General features: G+C 43.2%; 1 protein-coding gene across 1 annotated transcript in view; it reads left to right on the top strand.

Annotated features, from left to right (window-relative positions):
- The first annotated feature begins 708 nt into the window (after positions 1–708).
- The window catches only part of LOC121005222 (galectin-9-like), a 99,644-nt gene continuing 80,725 nt past the window's right edge, over positions 709–19,627 (top strand). The window contains exon 1 of the mRNA XM_040437826.1: positions 709–830. Coding sequence (XP_040293760.1) covers positions 804–830 — 27 coding nt within the window. The 5' untranslated portion in view covers positions 709–803. The remainder of the gene's footprint in view (positions 831–19,627) is intronic.

The following is a 19,627-nucleotide window of genomic DNA, read 5'->3' as shown; positions in this document are numbered from 1 at the left end:
GTAGTAAAAATCGGGTGGTGCTGCGCATATGAGTGGAGAGCATGGTAGGACATATTCAACCTCAACCTGTATTTATCCTCAAGCTAGGCCAATACTATCTTGTCTGGCTTGGGAGTAGCTTTGATGCCGGAACTACAAAGCTCTGTTTATTCATTTTTTGGAAGTGTGCAAGTGTGACTGCTGGGAATTGTAGTTTTACAACAGCCAAAGTGACACATATTGCTGACCCCAGGTGTATAAGACGAAAACTGTCAGCCAGCCAGGAGAACCGGGAGCCCATAAATATAAGGACTTCCAAGTACACTGACATTGAGGGGACTCCAATGCTTTGGTCCCACTGGAGTGGTTGACAAGGGGTACAGCAAAAAAATAGTAAGTGACCCTGTGTTGTAATCAGGATTTCAGGACAAGTTAATAATTGGAACAATAAGTATCATTTTTGGAAATTTCTGGATGAAAATACTTTGCAATTAATGACTACGGAGTTGCTGCCCTAGGTTAGACTCATGGCTGCATGCATTACCAAACCACAGCTAAATAATCATATGAAAAGTGATTAATAGAGCTTTTTTTCTTTGTGCAACCTGAAATGTGACTAAAAGTAAAGATTCACAACAACAAGATGACACCTTGTGACTAGTAAACCCAAATGTTTTTAACTTTTACCACTGAACCACGTCCAGATCTGCCCACCAGGCGGAGCTCTGGACGACATTCAGGAGCCTGGCAATAAATAACGTTCTCAAGCCTTGCTTGGGACATCTCAGAAACTCAGAAGATATCTGTTAGGTTTACCAGTCACCATGTCTGACGAAATCATCCACAATCCCGTAAGTATAGGTTGTACCCACATATGTTGTTGATGGGGGCAGAGTGGGCTGGTGTTGAATACACTTGTTTTGGGCACATAGTTTGGTGTCCATTACTTTCCTCTTATAGCCTAGGGACTTCTAATGTTAGGAAAGGTCTCACTGTTCAACATACATGTAGTAGAGCACTAGGAGTCAACTGTAGGAGTCATCTGTATGTACTGTAAGACTCTTGCACCACATAGTCACCTACAGACATACCATAACTTAGGCTTTTGGGCAGGTTGATGCCTGGATGCTACTTCGTTTTGTCAGGTCCTTAGGATCGTATCTGTGGCATCATTTTTCCCTTTTTTTTTTACAGTTAGGTGCAATTGCATTCTTTCATGATCTGTGACTATAAAAAAATGTAGCTTAATGAAGCTTAATTAAGTTGAACCCCCCCAAATTTTTTTTATTGTGAACGCGTGCAAACTGAATGTACCTAAACTGATGATTGAGGTATGACACTCAATTTCTCGTTAATACACACAGGTAGATTGTTGCTACATCTTGTTTAATGCTGTAGCAATCATGTATATATGCAGTTTAATTAAATTAAACCCCCAAAAGAAAATTTGAATTGCGACCGTGTAAAAAACTAAATATATGTAAACAGAAGATTGAGGCTTGATACTAAATTTTACCTTAATTAATAGTGGAAGATTGCTGCCACACCATGGGTATTGCTGCAGTAATCATGTATATATGGAGCTTAATTAAAATGCCCCCCCCCCTAAAAAAATAAAAAAATAAAATTATGACCATGTGGAAACTGAATACACAAACAGATTATTAAAGCTTGATGCTCAATTTCTCGTTAGTACATACATTTTTAATGCTACTATACCTTGTTTCTTGTAGTAATTATATATATTGTGACAACTCAGGGTCACTTAGCTCTCCAGGATCGCTGTCTTCTCACCTTACACGGTTGGCACACCTCAAGAAGCCACTCCAACACTGCAGATTTGGGTGAAAACTGGCCACGACCAGCATTATTGTCACTTTTATAGTCCAAACAAATCATAAACACAAATCCTCGGCCGTCTGGCCACGGACTACACAGTATTTCTCCCCCTCTATCTGGATCTACCACCCAGCTCCCCAAAACACAACACGGTGCTTACCCCACACAGGGTTATAGGGTCCCGGCTCCCACAGACCTTGGTGCAGCCTTCTCCTTCCCCAGACTGGGAGCCCTGATTGAGAAGCTCAGCCAACATTTACCTGAGCTCCTCAGCTGGCTGCTAATTATCTTTATTACCAGCCTAGCTGCTGCAGACAGTGGGAAAAACCCATTTTCCCAGCTTTCTTGTCTTCACCCAGCTTCCTCTGGGTGAGATACACCATTTTAATGGTCCTCATATGGCCCTCTGGCAGCTCCACTGCCACATATCCCGCCATCCTGATAAAGGCAGTAGGACTTTTCACATTACATAATCCCTCTCCAGGGTCAAAGCTCCTATGTTGGGAAACATCTGGGGTCACCTCTGCAGTAGGCATACCATGTACATCACCCTCCATCGGCGTACAAGACACTTGTTCAGACATGGACTTACTCCTCCATATTTTCTTCATGAAACCACTCTTCCATTCGCTTACTTGCCTTACACGTACATTGATTTTATGATTTTTCCTGTTACATACATGGTATAAATCCCAGTGAGAATCTGTTTTAACATCAAAACAAATACCCATCCATGTTGATGGCATAACAAACGTCTGTACATAGTCTATCACCACACTGGGACTTGTCATCTTGATCTCACCATTACATACAGACTGGTTGATAATTTGCTTTTCAGGACCTACACCTGGACCAATTAACAGAGTCTCATTGTCCCTCTTAGACCTATCATTTCTCTCAGATGTCTCCAGGACATCAGATGGCTGAACATCACGTCCAGAACATAGTACTGCACCATGTGTCACTACAACAGGCATATTACTCTTTTGCCTGTATTAAGACACCCTCTGACCTGTCACCTCTGTACCTTGTGAACATAGTACATCCACCCAATATTGGTCATGCTGCCCTAAACATTCTAGTTGGTCTAGCCCAACATTGGCAGCACAATAATCCTTTACCTTCTCTGCATTTGTCTCATCTTTCTCTCATACACCTTCCTGGGACATTACCCTCAATTCATCTCCATCCTTATCACACAGCTCATCACCTTGGGCTTGTGGAAGTGCCATTTCAAACAAACATTCAGTAGTTAACTCTTTGACCACTGACAGTGCTGAGTCTCTATCCTCACTAGGCTCTTTATACTCAGTATGACTCGGCCTGAGCTCTGCTACCTGAAGGTCATCCCATACAAGCTCATATGTTGGGGCATCCATCACAACATGTACCACATCACTCTTTATAATCTCATCTTTGTTGTTACCACAGGCAACCTGGTCTACATCGCTTGTAATATATGTGACCGGGACATACCTTACATCTGCACCCACAGGACCAATCTTGCCATCCCCTTCGGTGGCTACCCTCTCAACCAGGGAATGAGTGAGCTCTGCGAGGGTCTCCGCTTCTACATTCCACTCACGACCTACAGGGGGCAGCATTTCTACTAAATACACTTCTCTACCATGAACATCCTCCTTGGCGGTGTTATACTCCAGGTTACTACGAACAGCTATCTCTGGCTCATTACCAGCCAACACCACCACATCCATCAGCGTGCAGACCTTACTGATGTTATCATCCAGGCACTCAAATGTATTATCTTGAGCTAATTTCACCCCAGTATGATCCTCCATATCCTGCAACATCTCACTGCTTGACTCAACTGGCACTGAGGTACAGTACTAGTGTTGAGCGAGCATGCTTGGCCAAACTACTGTTCGGCTCGAGCATCGCTATGCTCGGCACATCCGAGTTCTCGGCTGAATACTGCGGGTGCTCAAGTAAAATTTAATACAATGAAAGTCAATAGGAGACCTGAGCATCAAACCAGGCACCCCCTGCTCTGAAGAAGAGAGAGTGTCTGGTTCGCAAAAAAAGGTTAGAAATTAAATGGAAACCCCATCAAAATGGTTTGGAAACAGCATTAAGAGGATAGCTGGATGTGTCTTGGACTCCTATTATCTACGAAATACAATAGACAACCACACAAAGACTATATGTCAAAAGCCAGGAATATGCAAGCCATCAATATATCTATGAGACAGATGACAGGCTTAGTCAGCATACCTTACAATGGCAGCCTTGTGCACTCTGAGACATTCCAAACCAGCTCTCATCTGACTGAGAGCCAGTAAGCCTGAAAGTTACTTCAGATCTGTTGGATGGCTTGGGTGAACCTGCACACCTAGATCAATATCATTAGGGAGACAAAAAGTTTTCTGATTGTGCTAACATAATATTCAATAACCTTTCTATACAGTTTTGTTATGTAAAAACTCATTTGCATAAACATGGGTATATGGGAAAGACATGCAAATGAGTAGAATCTGCCTTGTTTTTCAGCTGAAAAACCATTTGCATGGAAAATTTGCGATCTACACTACTTATGAACAGCGCCATCCATTTTGATGGGGTTTCCATCAATTTCGAAACTTTTTTTTGTGAACCAGACACTCTCTTCTCTCCCGAGCAGGGGGTGCCTGGGGTTCTCCAATTGACTTCCATTGTGCTCGGTACAACACACGAGCATACTGATGTGTTCGGCCAGAGCACCCGAGCACTAGTCAGTACATAGGACACCAGCCGACATATAGGGTTCAGCATCACACACCTCCCCATCATCACACAGAGAATCCAGGCTCTTTTCAGCACTGACACCTGCTGCACACACAGTCACCTTATCGGTGGCCTTCCGGGAGGTCCCTCCATGATCCACCACTGGTTTTGTACACCCTTCCAGCATACAGTCACTAACAGATACTTTCTCTTCCCACATCAAGCTCATCGACTTCACACTCATCTCATCAGGTACACCTGACTCCTGGTTGCCACTAGCAACCACCTTAGTTTCACAGGAAACTGACATGGCAGCCTCACTCTCTGAGCTGCTATCAGTCACAGCACATACATCACATGTCACACTCTTGTCATTATCAGCCCTGACCTCTAGGGGCACACATGAGCTAATCCACACATTGGACATTTCCTCAGTAAACGCATCTGCTTCAGATTTTACAATAGTTTTCTCCCCCTCAGGGTTCACTATCCTGCTTCCTCTTACACGGGTCAGCATTGGATCCCTGACTTTAGCCATCCCAAAGTTACCCTTTTGTAACTGACAATTCAGGAAAAGCAGTGACTTTCTCTCCTGGGACGGAGCCGGCTTACCTGCCAGTTCACACACCGCTTTTACCTGATCAGGTTTTGTACCCATTTCCTGGGGGGGAAAAAGGCAGGTTAGACATAGTATGTAACATCACATTACTGTCTCCACATAACAGTTGTGTCTCTTTTCTATCAGACACCTTCTCATTTAACCCATTGTTATCCATGAGTCCATTAGACTTTTTAAGTCCATGTTGCACAGTCTCAACAGAAACCAGCTTGGTCCTACCACACTCCGGACTCTTTCCTAGCAACTTCTCTGGTTGCACTATTGTCTAGTCACAATTCAGACTGTCCGATAGTGAGACTCCAGCCGCCATCACCTCACGGACTTTTGGCTGAGACTCATCTGGCTTTTCCCTTTTCGGTAGCTGAGCAGCACGCTCTGCAGGGGACCTTCCCCCATCCCACAACTGTCAGAAATATGGGAAGTCACTGCCCAGTATGAACTCCGCTCTAAGCTCAGCACACTTAACAGTACTTCCAGCACATCACCGACACCTTGGACTTTTACAAAGTGACCACTCAGCATTGAAGACTTTGTCTCCAGGGCCCAATGCAGTTGTGCCTCCAAAGCCTCCCGCTCTGGATCAAACTGCACCATTTCATTTTGGGTGTAACCCAACAGCGTGGCCATGTTTTCCTGCTGTTTTCTGACAACTGTCTGGCATATTTCTCCATGAGGCCCATGGCAACAGACTTTTCAGCAAACAAGTCCACTTTAATCAGAGACCACAACCTCCAGGTGTCTCTTTCTAGAGACAATCTCAGCATTTACATTTCTTTTGCATCACAGACATCACAGTCTTATCAGCAGAGATCACAGTCTCTTTAGATTGGGCTTCTGGCCCTTTAAGCTCCAATGCAGCAATTCCTTGCAAACACAGCTTTTCCACAATAGGCTTCTGGCCCTTTAAGCTCTGCAGCACCCAGCTTTACCTCCACCATATGTGACAACTTGGGGTCACTCAGCTCTCCAGGATCGTCGTCTACTCACCTTAGACGGTTGGCACATCTCAAGAAGCCACTCCAACACTGCAGATTTGGGTGCAAACTGGCCATGACCAGCTTTATTGTCACTTTTACAGCAGTCCAAACAAATCATAAACACATACACCATTTTAATGGCCCTCTGGCAGCTCCACTGCCACAATATTGAATTAAATTTAACAATCCCCAAAAAATGTAAATTCCAACTGTGTGCAAACTGAATCTAAGTATAACAAACGATTGAGGCTTGACACTAAACTACATCTTAATACACACTGGTCAATTGTTGTCACACCATTGGTATTGCTGTAGTAATCACGTATATATGCTGCTTATTTAAATTGAACACCACAGAAAAAAGGATTTCTGTGAAAATGGGGGGGGGGAGTGAAAGTATTTGCTTGTAGGTAGCTGCTTTTGAGGAGCACCTGCCCTTCTGATAGCAGGCTGTTCCTTGTCTGTCAACTACCCTGCTTCTCTCTATAGTACACAATACACAGAATTCTTCTTTGGAATCCTAGCCTTTCCTTTTACTCTCTCTGGCAATAAGATTGATTTCTGACTGACCCTGATTGTTTTTTTTTCACTCTCCCTGACTCCCTCAGATTGTTTTCCTGGCAGACACTGTAAGACCCAACCACCTTCTCTCAAAGCCCAGCACGTTCTGCTAGGGTACCTCCCTGCCTGCTGTCTGTCAGCCTGGGAGCCAATCAGGGTAGGCCCTCCCCCCAACTTTCTCTCAAGGCCATGTCCAAACCCTTCTTCTTCCTCCTTAGTCCTACGCGCCATTTTAGTAGATTCGTCCAAAACTAACCTGAAAATATTCAGGTTAGTCTGCCGTACGAAAAATAGCAAAGTTTGTACCAAACCCCGCTCCTCCTTAATACACTGTGTGTGTATATATATATATATATATATATATATATATATATACAGTGGATATAAAAAGTCTACACACCACTGTTAAAATGTCAGGTTTCTGTGCTGTAAAAAAATGAGACAAAGATAAATCATTTCAGAACTTTTTCCACCTTTAATGTGACCTATAAACTGTACAACTCAATGGAAAAACAAACTTAAATCTTTTAGGTGGAGGGAAGAAAACAAAAAAAAACTAAAATAATGTGGTTGCATAAATGTGCACACCCTCTTATAACTGGGGATGTAGCTGTGCTCAGAATTAAGCAATCACATTCACAATCCTGTTAAATAGCAGTCAGTATACACCGGCCATCATGTAAAGTGCCTCTGATTAACCCCAGATAAAGTTCAGCTGCTCTAGTTGGTCTTTCCTGAAATTTTCTTAGTCGCATCCCACAGCAAAAGCCATGGTCCCCAGAGAGCTTCCAAAGCATCAGAGGGATCTCATTGTTAGAAGGTATCAGTCAGGAGAAAGGGACAAAAGAATTTCCAGGGCATTAGATCTACCATGGAACACAGTGAAGACCGTCATCATCAAGTGGAGGAAATATGGCACAACAGTGACATCACCAAGAACTGGACGTCCCTCCAAAATTGATGAAAAGACGAGAAGAAAACTGGTCTGGGAGGCGACCAAGAGGCCTACAGCAACATTAAAGGAGCTGCAGGAATATCTGGCAAGTACTGGCTGTGTGGTACATGTGACAACAATCTCCCGTATTCTTCATATGTCTGGGCTATGGGGTAGAGTGGAAAGAAGAAAACTTTTTCATCAATGGTAGAGGAAAAAAGAGAAAAAAGGCGGCACTCACCAAATCTTCATTAAATCGTAGCTTTATTCGGTTAAAAACATGGCGGGTGCGGGTCACACGTCACAGAAGAAAAGGCAACAGCCGTTTCGCGCAACAATCGCGCTTTGTCAAGCCCACTGTGACGTGAAAGGGGAGCGCCATGTATACCTGTCTCCTCCTTGCACGTCACTGCTAAACAGGTGCATCAATCAATCAATCAAATCTTCGGATCACCTTCGTATGCAAATAAAATGCTTAAAATCATACAAAGACATCAAGATCATTCTTGTCATCGAAGCCTAACCTCCATGGCATTAGTTTTAATAATCCATTGTGCTTCTCGTTGTAAAAAAAAAAAACATTTTCTGTCTCCACTTCTAGCTGGTAGATTAACTCTCTCAATGCCTGCACACTTTAACACTTCTTTATTGCCCTGATGTACATCTTTAATATGTTCTATAAGGCGCGTAGCTCCAATACCTGTAACGATCAATCTTTTATGCTCTCTAAATCGCACATATAGGGTCCTGTGGGTCTTGCCAATATAAAATCTTTTGCATGGACAAAAAATCGCCACACACTACATAAGTCGATTTGCAATTAATGAATTGCCCTGGTAGTGTGTGTTATATTGTCCTATCTGAACCTGTGTTCCCTGCGCATGAAGTTGCACATTGCGCAGTGTCCACATTTGAAGTTTCCCATGGGGCTCCATCTATCCAACCAAGTATGGCTTGTGTCTGGAAGATTAGTGCTGGTGACAATATCTCCTATAGTTTTTGCTCGTTTAAAACTAGCAATTGGTTTGTTTTTTACTTTATCGATTAGTTGCTCATCTCTTTGAAGCATATGCCAATTATTTAAAATTGCATTTTTAATGGTTTGGGCCATGGGAGAATATTCAAATGTGAAACACTGCCTTAGTGACATCCTGCGATTTTTCTCCATGATGCGTTTTATTCTTCTTCTTCTTCCATAAATCCTTACTTAGCCTACGTGTATATGGCTCTATTATAAGCCTTATCAATCAAGGAAGGCGGATATATCCACGTTGTATAAATCTACTCTTGAGATCTCTATTCTGATTCTCAAACTCTTTGTCATTTTTAATGATCCTTGCAAGCCTGACAAATTGACCATACGGGACAGCTGCAGCTACATGTGGCGGGTGAAAGCTGTCATAATGCAGAAGGGAATTTGTCGAGCTAGGTTTTCTATATATGGTGGTATCGATTTCCTCATTGATGATCCTAACTTGGACATCAAGAATTCAATGCCTGTTCTTCTATATTGCTAGTAAAACTCATGTTCATATTGTTATCATTTAAATACTGAACAAAACAGACTAAATTGATCTCGATCTCCTTCCCAGATAATGAATATATCATCGATGTATCTAAAAAAAAATTTGATGTGTTGTACAAAAGGGTTATTGATAGTGAAATATGTACCTCTCTTCAAATTGAGCTAGGAACAGGTTGGCAAAAGTGCAAGAGGACTGGTGTCCCCATAGCAGTTCCAGATGTCTGACTATACCACTGCTTATTTTTTTTTAAATTAATTATCTTTATTAATTAATATATCAAACAGATTACAGTACAAAAAAGAATACAGAAAATAATTGTTTTTTCCCTTCCTTTCTTTCCCCCGTATCCCCCATTCCCTAGGCCCCCCCTTCCCCCTACCTGTGGTGCGTCAAAAAAAAAAAAAAAAACATTTATCACAACTAATCAAATCCTCCAACCACCCCATATCTTAGTCCACTTATCATCAGTTTCCCTCTGTTTATAAATGATTTTCTCATAGTTTTTTACCTTAATCAATAAGGTTTATCCATATATTTATATCTGGAGTATATCGAGCAAACCAGGTCCGACTGACCAAAACTCTGGCCAACATCAGTATCCTACCTAGGAAGATCTTTTGATACTTATGATTAACTATTTTGGAAAGATCATTAAGCAAGAATACTTGTGGTTCAAAAGGGATCGTATTTTTAGTTTTGTACATGATAAAATTATTGATGCTATCCCAATAGTTTATAAGTTCTGGGCAGCGTCCAGATCATATGAAGATAGTCCGCTCCTGGGGTGTCGCATTTAGGGCAGTTAGACGTATCCCTTAGTCCACATTTATTCATCCATTAAAGGGGTGATATTAATCTGTGGCAAATATAGAAATGTCACTACTAAACATGGTTGAAGTTCAGGGATAGTGAACCTAAATTCCCAAAAATATTCTCCCACCCTTCTGATTGTATATTCGGACAATCCACCTCCATGCTCTTTGTCCTGGTGACTGTATATCACTAAATCGTGCCTTGAGTAATAACTTATATATATTTGAAATCTTTAATCTAGACAGTGTACCCCCTGCCCAATCATTCAAGAAAGATGAGCTATCTATATCAGCACCAGTTTATCGTCCAGACTAGATAATTACTGAACGCAATGAAAATACCTAAACCATGAAAAGTTTTCTATATTATGTGTCATCTCTATAAATGGCTTAATGTCTCTATCCTTAATCTACCTGTGAAATATACAAAATTTTGTTCTTTTGCCAAAATGTGTCAGCTGCAATATCATCTAACCATTTGTAAGTACAGATTATGCCAAAGAGGTGTGAATGTAAGTGAACCCTTTACCTTCAACATGTCTAGTAGTAGCCCACACTTTCAGGAGTAGTTTTATAGTCTCTCTGTAGCCGCGCTCATAGGTCTTCAGTAGCCCGGATTCCAACAGGGTAAATATATTATTGTGAGCGTGACTACCTACTAACTTCCCTAAGAGTGCACTGTTTCTGATTCATAGCACATCAATAGCTGGGCTGCAATAAAATACCCTTTAAAGTAGGGGAGATTTTAAACCCCCACACTCCAGTGATTTATACAAATATTCCAACTTTATTCGAACTCGTTTTTCTTCCCCATATTAAATCATTAATTATTCTTTCCATGAGTTTTAAAGTATTTATCTTGTATCCAAATAGGTGTATTCCTAAGCACATAGAGAAGTTGTGTAGTATCACCATCTTGACCAGTGAAACTCGGTCAGCTCTAGATAGGGAAGTCTCAACCAGATCCCTATTTTAGCTCTAATCCTTGCCATTATGGAGATCAAATTAAGTTGTACAAAATTTTCCACCCGGGGTGATATAATCAAACCCAAATATTGAAAAGTGTCAACGATGTCCAACTGTGTCACGAGGAACCTCTTTCTGTGGCAGGGGTCTATTGGCATCAAACTGGTCTTAGACCAGTTTATAAGAAGACCGGACACCTCACCAAATGCTTTAACCATTTGAATAATTCTAGGAAGAGTTATTTCCGTGTGGTCTATAAAAAAAAGAACATCATCCGCATATAAGGAGATGCGGTCTTGCACTCCTAACGTACCAAATCCTTTAACCTGATCGTCCTGCCTAATGGCCATCGCAAGGGGTTCAATATAAATGTCAAATAACAATGGGGATAGTGGGCAGCCCTGCCGCGTGCCTCTATTTAAATCAAAACTAGTAGTCAGGATCCCATTTAGACTTAGTTTTGCCCTGGGAGATCTATACAATAGTTTGAGAATGCCTATAAATTTTTCCCCAAAGCCCATCCTTGCCAGAACCTTCCAGAGGAAGCGCCACTCCACCCTGTCGAAGGCCTTAGAGGCATCCAATGACAGGATGGAGCGAGCGGTCCTCCCAGGGGCCTGTATATTGGAAAAAAGCCGATGCAAATTATGATGGGTACCCTTGTTTTGAATAAAGCCATTCTGATCCGGATGGATAATAGAGGAAATAACCCTAGAAAGCCTTGTGGCGAGAACCCTTGCAAGAAGCTTTACATCTGCATTAAGCAGTGAGATTGGTCTATAAGATCTATATCTAGCGGATCCTTGCCTTTTTTTTGGAATTAATGTTATTACGGCTTCCATCATTGAGTCTGGCAGCTTCCCATCCTCCACTGATTCAGAAAAGATCTCCAGCAGTCTGGGGAGAATACAGTCCCCATATTTACTATAAAATTCATATGGGAGTCCATCTGAACCAGGGGTGGAGTTGGCTGAGCATAATTTAATAGCTCCCTCCAGTTCCTGAATTGAGACCTCTAGTTCAAGTGCTTTCTTTTGCGCCTCAGTGATAGTTGAAAAAGCAATCCCATCAAGATACAAATCCATCTTATCATCTGTGATCTTAAATTCAGCTTTTACAAGGTCCAGGAAGTAGTCACAAAGGCCTTCTCTATCGGACCCTGTCCACTAACCATCCTACCATTAATCAGTCGAACATTATCTATGTATTTTTTAGATTGTTGGCTTGAGATCACTCTGGACAAAAGTTTACCAGGTCGCCCTGACTCCGTAAAATATTTTTGCCCTTTAATAAAAAGGGTCTGTTGGGCCTTATCCAATAGGAAGTTAGAATATACTTGTGTGGCTCTTTGCATACTTTCCCTATTCTCCTCCGTCTTATTCATATAGAAGGATTGTGTCGCCAGTGATGCAAGTTCTTCTAGGTTTTTTCTGTTTTTTTCCCCATACTCCTTTCTAGGGTTTGCGATATTACTAATCATCATTCCCCTCATATACGCCTTAAAGGTGTCCCATACCACTTGAATTTTTGCTGAGCCATAGTTGTTATCCCAAAAACGGCCAATTTCATTCTGAATTATTTCATGTGTCTTTATTACTGATAGCCAGTAAGGGTTTAATCTGAAAGGGGGTTTTTGTGTATGTCTTTCCTGGGTTAAGCAGAGTTCGAGGAGTAGCGGTGAATGGTCCGATAATGACCTTGTTTCATACTTCATTCGTTTTACCAATTTCACATGTTTACTACTTATCAATGCAAGATCTATTCTGGACATAGATTTACCTGCTTTAGTAAAGCATGAAAAAAGCCCTTTTCCCCTGTCCTAAATGTCCCCAAAACATCTTCAAAACCAGCCTCCAAACAAAACCGTGCCAGGGGAGACCCCTGAACCGGACTATCTCCCTTGACACTCGTAGAGACCCTATCACATAGAGGATCAATGACACAGTTGAAATCACCAATAATCATTGTTGGGCACTCTGGCCATTTATCCATAAATAATAACAAGGAGTTAAGAACCGAAAAGGAAAATGGCGGTGGAATGTAGACAAAAGCCAAAATACATGTCTTCCCCCTTAACCTACAATATAGGAAGATAAATCTCCCCTGGTGGTCGACAGAGGATGCCTCACAGACTAAATCAATCAGTCTATGTATCAAGACAGTAACACCTCTGGAGTAGCTGGAAAAAGTAGAATGATACGAATGCGTAACCCATCCCCTGCCGACCACCCTGGAGGTCTCTTCAGTGAGGTGGGTTTCTAACAAGCATACTATTGCTGGTAAATGTACCTGAGTCAAATCAAAAACCGCTTGTCTTTTTCCTCTGTCCCCCAAACCGCGTATATTCCAGGCAATAATTCTAGTCGACATTATCAGAAGCGGTTAGGTGGACAAAGCAAGAAGAAAAAAAAAAAAAAAAAAAAAAAAAGACAAACAATTTAGACGCCACCACAGCCCAACCCCACCCTGACCCCCACCCCCCCGTACAGGTAATCCACCACATGTTGTAGTAGATTTCTCTCCTATGACCATCCCTCCCACACTCCCCCTGCTCGGCCACCCCTATTAAGAAGCAAAGAAAAAGAGAATTGGGGGTATAAGCCCCCTATAGCAATTATTGTTCCCACCAAATCCTAAAACGATTAAGTTACAGATCATTTTGTTCAAGCCAGTCACGGCTTCATCGGGGTATCAAAGAATAGGGTTTTGTCCTTAGAATAATCCGCAATTTTGCTGGGAACATGAGGGAGTATTTAATATCCCTTTCTCTTAGCCTCTTTTTAACCGTCATAAATGTGCATCTCTTTTCTTGTATGTCCTTTGAGAAATCTGGAAAAAAGGCCAATCTATTACCATTGTATACAACCGGTGAACATTCCCTCGCCCTTCTCAATAGCATATCTTTATCCCCTATGGCCAGTAACTTAACAAGAAGTGTCCGAGGTTGTCTCCCTGGGATTGGTTTGCCCCCTGGGACCCGATGAGCTCTTTCTATCATAAACAATGGGGAGAACGAGTCCTTCCCAAAATTCTCAAAGATTAGCTTCTGTATGAATTGGGTTGAGTACTTTTCTTCAGCACCCTCAGGGATCCCTATTATTCTCACGTTATATCTTCGTGATCTATCCTCAAGGTCCACCACCATTTTTTTCAGAAGACTACACTCTAATTTCAGTGTGGAGACTTCAGAGTTTGTTTTTTGGGATTCAATCTGTATCAGGGCGACGGAGCTCTCCAGATTGTTAACTCTGTCTCGCATTTTTGACAAATCATCTTTTATTAGTCCCACATCAACTTGGATAAACCCAAGTTGGGTTGTGACCGCCTGTATTAAATCCCCATTTTGTTTAACCGCTAACAATATTTCTTCTAGCGGAGAGGAATTGTCATTAGGGATAACTTCCCCCATTATACCCTCTTCCTCTTCAGGGTGTCTGGAGGCTTTTTGTGGTTCTAACTCAGTCACCTCAGAGTCGTCATTTTTTTTAGAGGCAAGGTCCTTTTGTCCTCCCCTCGTATTGACCCTCGGAGACCTCAGGAACTGGTCTATTTTTGTTGTTTCAAAAGTTTTTGACCCTGGTTTCTGACCGGAGAGGTCGGCCGAGCGCCTATTAGCTTTTGGAGCCATGCCTTGTTCTTGTATATCCTTTGATCTCCTTTTTTTTTTTTTCTCCCCTTTCCCCCTTTCCTTTTCCCCTTTCTTTCTCTCTCTCTCTCTTCTTTCTTTTTCCTCCTTTGTTTTCTGCTTTCCTCTTTTCCTTTTCCTTTTCTTTCTCTCCTTTTATATTTTTTTTTTCCTTTTTTTTTCACCTTTCTTTCCTCTTTTTCCCCTTCCCTCCCTTCTCTCCTCTCCTCTTTTTCCCTCCTCCCTTTTCTTCTTTCTTCGTCTTGTTTCCTTCGCCTTTTTCTTCTTTTTCTCTCTTTCCCTCCTTTCCCCTCCCTGTCTCCTTCCTCTCCCTTTTTTCTCTCTTATTTTTCCCCTTATCCCTTCCTTCTTTTTTTTTTCTTTTTTTCTTCTTCTTCTTTTCTCCTTTTTCTTCCCTTTTTTTTTTCTCTTTTTTCACTTTTCACTTTATACTTTGTGCTTTATTCCTTTTATATTTGTATCTAGAGCTATCTTCTATTTTGCTTTTATAACCACCTCATTTTTTTCCTTAACAGTGAGGGTGAGTAGTAATAAGCCCCTAAATGTGTTCTAGAATGATAAAGCAGTTTTGCTTAGTAATTAGTATCGAAGGGAGAGGACATAGGGGAGACAAAGGAGGCAAAAAGGGAACAATCTCACCGGCTTCGACGTTCCCCGACCATCCACATGGAAAACTGCATCGCCGACCAGGGCCTGAGAGCCAGGAGACACACCGGCAAACAGAAGGGAGAGATCGCAATCTCCAAAAGCCCGTCAGCCGAGGCGATCTCAGCAAGGTTAGTCAGCAAGGTTCGTCCCAGCAGTACAGAGGAGGAGGGGAGAAGGGTCCACAAAAGCTGGAGGCACGAGGCGGAGGTCAGGTATGACGAGGGGATCAGGCAAAGCCCCCAAGCAAGGTCCGTCCAACAGCCCGACAGTCGCAGCGGAGTTAATCACAATCACTATCACAGCGAGGTTGGCCACAACGATAGCGGGAAGGAGGGGAAGAGGATCGGCAGAGACGGGAAACACGAGGATAAGATCAGATGTAGGAAGGAGGTCAGGCGGAGCTCCCAGATGAAGTCCGACAACCCGTCCAGCAGCCCGTCGGTCGAGGCGAACACAGCAAGGTTAGTCACAACGGTTAGTCACAGCAGTGCAGAGAGGAGGGGGGAGGATCAGCAGAAGCGGCACACTCAGCAAACGGATAGAGAGGAATCAATGACTAGGCCGCAGCACATACCCCGCGACCATAAAGAGCGTAGGGCTGAGAACCATCATAGAGATGCCAGGAGGATCAGGAGGGTCCGGATAGTGGATAGCCGAGCCGTGGGGAGGGCGGAGAGCGTGACGTACTCTGTCTACGTCATCACGTCATCACGTCATCACTGCTTATTAAACATAAACTTATTATTTTTCAACACAAAGGACAGTGCTTCAGTGACAAACTAAGATTTCTCTCTTCCTATTTTAATCAATAAATCGCCGATAATTGTTACACCTAGATCTTGGGGAATTTTAGTGTATAGACTCTCAACGTCTATTGTTGCAAGCAAATAGCCTTTTTTGCCATATACACTGCTCAAAAAAATAAAGGGAACACAAAAATAACACATCCTAGATCTGAGCTAATTAAATATTCTTCTGAAATACTTTGTTCTATACATAGTTGAATGTGCTGACAACAAAATCACACAAAAATAAAAAAATGGAAATCAAATTTCACGTGCCTGTACGACCTCCCTACAACGCCTGTGCATGCTCCTGATGAGGTGGCGGACGGTCTCCTGAGGGATCTCCTCCCAGACCTGACTAATGCATCTGCCAACTCCTGGACAGTCTGTGGTGCAACGTGACGTTGGTGGATAGAGCGAGACATGATGTCCCAGATGTGCTCAATTGGATTCAGGTCTGGGGAACGGGCGGGCCAGTCCATAGCATCAATGCCTTCGTTTTGCAGGAACTGCTGACACACTCCAGCTACATGAGGTCTAGCATTTTCTTGCATTAGAAGGAACCCAGGGCCAAACGCACCAGCATATGGTCTCACAAGGGGTCTGAGGATCTCATCTCGGTACCTAATAGCAGTCAGGCTACCTCTGGCGAGCACATGGAGGGCTGTGTGGCCCTCCAAAGAAATGCCACCCCACACCATTACTGACCCAATGCCAAACCGGTCATGCTGGAGGATGTTGCAGGCAGCAGAACGTTCTCCACGGCGTCTCCAGACTCTGTCACGTTCTGTCACATGTGCTCAGTGTGAACCTGCTTTCATCTGTGAAGAGCACAGGGCGCCAGTGGCGAATTTGCCAATCTTGGTGTTCTCTGGCAAATGCCAAACGTCCTGCACGGTGTTGGGCTGTAAGCACAACCCCCACCTGTGGACGTCGGGCCCTCATATCACCCTCATGGAGTCTGTTTCTGACCGTTTGAGCAGACACATGCACATTTGTGGCCTGCTGGAGGTCATTTTGCAGGGCTCTGGCAGTGCTCCTCCTGTTCCTCCTTGCACAAAGGCGGAGGTAGTGGTCCTGCTGCTGGGTTGTTGTCCTCCTACAGCCTCCTCCACGTCTCCTGATGTACTGGCCTGTCTCCTGGTAGCGCCTCCATGCTCTGGACACTACGCTGACAGACACAGCAAACCTTCTTGCCACAGCTCGCATTGATGTGCCATCCTGGATAAGCTGCACTACCTGAGCCACTTGTGTAGGTTGTAGACTCCGTCTCATGCTACCACTAGAGTGAAAGCACCGCCAGCATTCAAAAGTGACCAAAACATCAGCCAGGAAGCATAGGAACTGAGAACTGGTCTGTGGTCCTCACCTGCAGAACCACTCCTTTATTGGGGGTGTCTTGCTAATTGCCTATAATTTCCACCTGTTGTCTATCCCATTTGCACAACAGCATGTGAAATTGATTGTCACTCAGTGTTGCTTCCTAAGTGGACAATTTGATTTCACAGAAGTGTGATTGACTTGGAGTTACATTGTGTTGTTCAAGTGTTCCCTTTATTTTTTTGAGCAGTGTAGTTTCTCTAAGTGCTTCCAGAAAATCATTGGTATCCTCTAAAAAGGAAGGGACGCCTAACAATAAAGGGCGCAGTAGCCAGTCAAGATACCGGGATAGTGGTTCGGTAAGAGACCCGATACCTGAAACTATCGGCCGCCCAGGCGGATCTACCAATGATTTGTGGATTTTTGGTCTATAATACCAGACTGGTTTCACTGGATATAAAGGGAACAATTTGTCTGCTGTTTTCTCAGACAATACTTGGCATGCGACATATTTCCACAACAACGAACGTAGAGACTGCTGGAGTTTGAATGTTGGATCGGTTTTAAGGGGAGAGTAAATAGTTCTATCACTAAGCTGTCTTGCGGCTTCCCTCATATATTGATCTTTATTAAGTACTACTATTTTTCCATCCTTGTCAGCTGGTTTCACTATAATATCAGACATCTTCGATAAACGCTAAGGAGCCAATTTTTCACCCTTGGTTATATTCGGTGGCACTTTGGGATATTGCAAAGCTTTAATGTCTTTAATAACTTGTCTTTGAAAAAGATCTAAGCTACTTCCAGCTGACAAGGGTGGAGTATAAGCAGACTTTATACTTTGAGTGAAGCTTTCCTGCTCAGAAATATTTACTGGTACTGTGTTCATATCACAACCTTGTAACTCAAGAAGTTCCATAACTATTTCTTGATCAAGGGGTTCAATATCTTTATTAAAGTGAAAGCCCAAAGGGCCTATTCTACTGGGATTCTCTGCCACTATAGATTTCTCAACGGAAACAGGTGTATTCTTAAAGTGCCTGTAGAGATTCAACTTCCTGACCCCTTTAAATAAATCCACTTCAAACTGTGATACATCAAAATCATTAACTAAACTATAATTAAGTCCCCTCGACAGAAATGACAGACAATCGCTGTCTAAATTTCGATCACTGAGATTCACGACGTTGAAACCTAAGGGGAGGCCCAAATGGGACCCTCCCTCTAGCTTCAACGTCGCCATCCCACTTGCTTCTTCTTGTAGCTGCTTCTTAACCTCCTCAGGACCGCCGTACGCAGGATTGCGTCTTTGCGGCGGCCCTGCTCTTCTGGGTGGACGCGCCGGTGCGTCCTCTCGCGAGGCGCGCGTTCACAGGATCGGAAGGTAAGAGAGTGGATCTCCAGCCTGCCAGCGGCGATCGTTCACTGGCAGGCTGGAGATGTGATTTTTTAACCCCTAACAGGTATATTAGACGCTGTTTTGATAACAGCGTCTAATATACCTGCTACCTGGTCCTCTGGTGGTCCCTTTTGTTTGGATCGACCACCAGAGGACACAGATAGCTCAGCAATATGTAGCACCAAGCACCACACTACACTACACCCCCCCCTGTCACTTATTAACCCCTTATTAGCCCCTGATCACCCCTGATCACCCCATATAGACTCCCTGATCACCCCCCTGTCATTGATTACCCCCCCTGTCATTGATCACCCCCTGTAAAACTCCATTCAGATGTCCGTATGATTTTTACAGATTCACTGATAGATGGATCGGATCCGCAAAACGCATACGGACGTCTGAATGGAGCCTTACAGGGGCGTGATCAATGACGGTGGTGATCACCCCATATAGACTCCCTGATCACCCCCCTGTCATTGATCACCCCCCTGTAAAGCTCCATTCAGACGTCCGCATGATTTTTACGGATCCACTGTTAGATGGATCGGATCCGCAAAACGCATACGGACGTCTGAATGGAGCCTTACAGGGGAGTGATCAATGACGGTGGTGATCACCCCATATAGACTCCCTGATCACCCCCCCTGTCATTGATCACCCCCCTGTCATTGATCACCCCCTGTAAGGCTCCATTCAGACATTTTTTGGGCCCAAGTTAGCGGAAATTATTATTTTTTTTTTTACAAAGTCTCATATTCCACTAACTTGTGTCAAAAAATAAAATCTCACATGAACTCACCATACCCCTCACGGAATCCAAATGCGTAAAAATTTTTAGACATTTATATTCCAGACTTCTTCTCACGCTTTAGGGCCCCTAGAATGCCAGGGC

The sequence above is a fragment of the Bufo bufo genome, chromosome 6, assembly GCF_905171765.1.
Source record: "Bufo bufo chromosome 6, aBufBuf1.1, whole genome shotgun sequence".
Classification (NCBI taxonomy): Eukaryota; Metazoa; Chordata; class Amphibia; order Anura; family Bufonidae; genus Bufo; species Bufo bufo.
The sequence above is the reverse complement of the archived record's forward strand: the minus strand, read 5'-3'. Positions and strand labels throughout refer to the sequence as shown.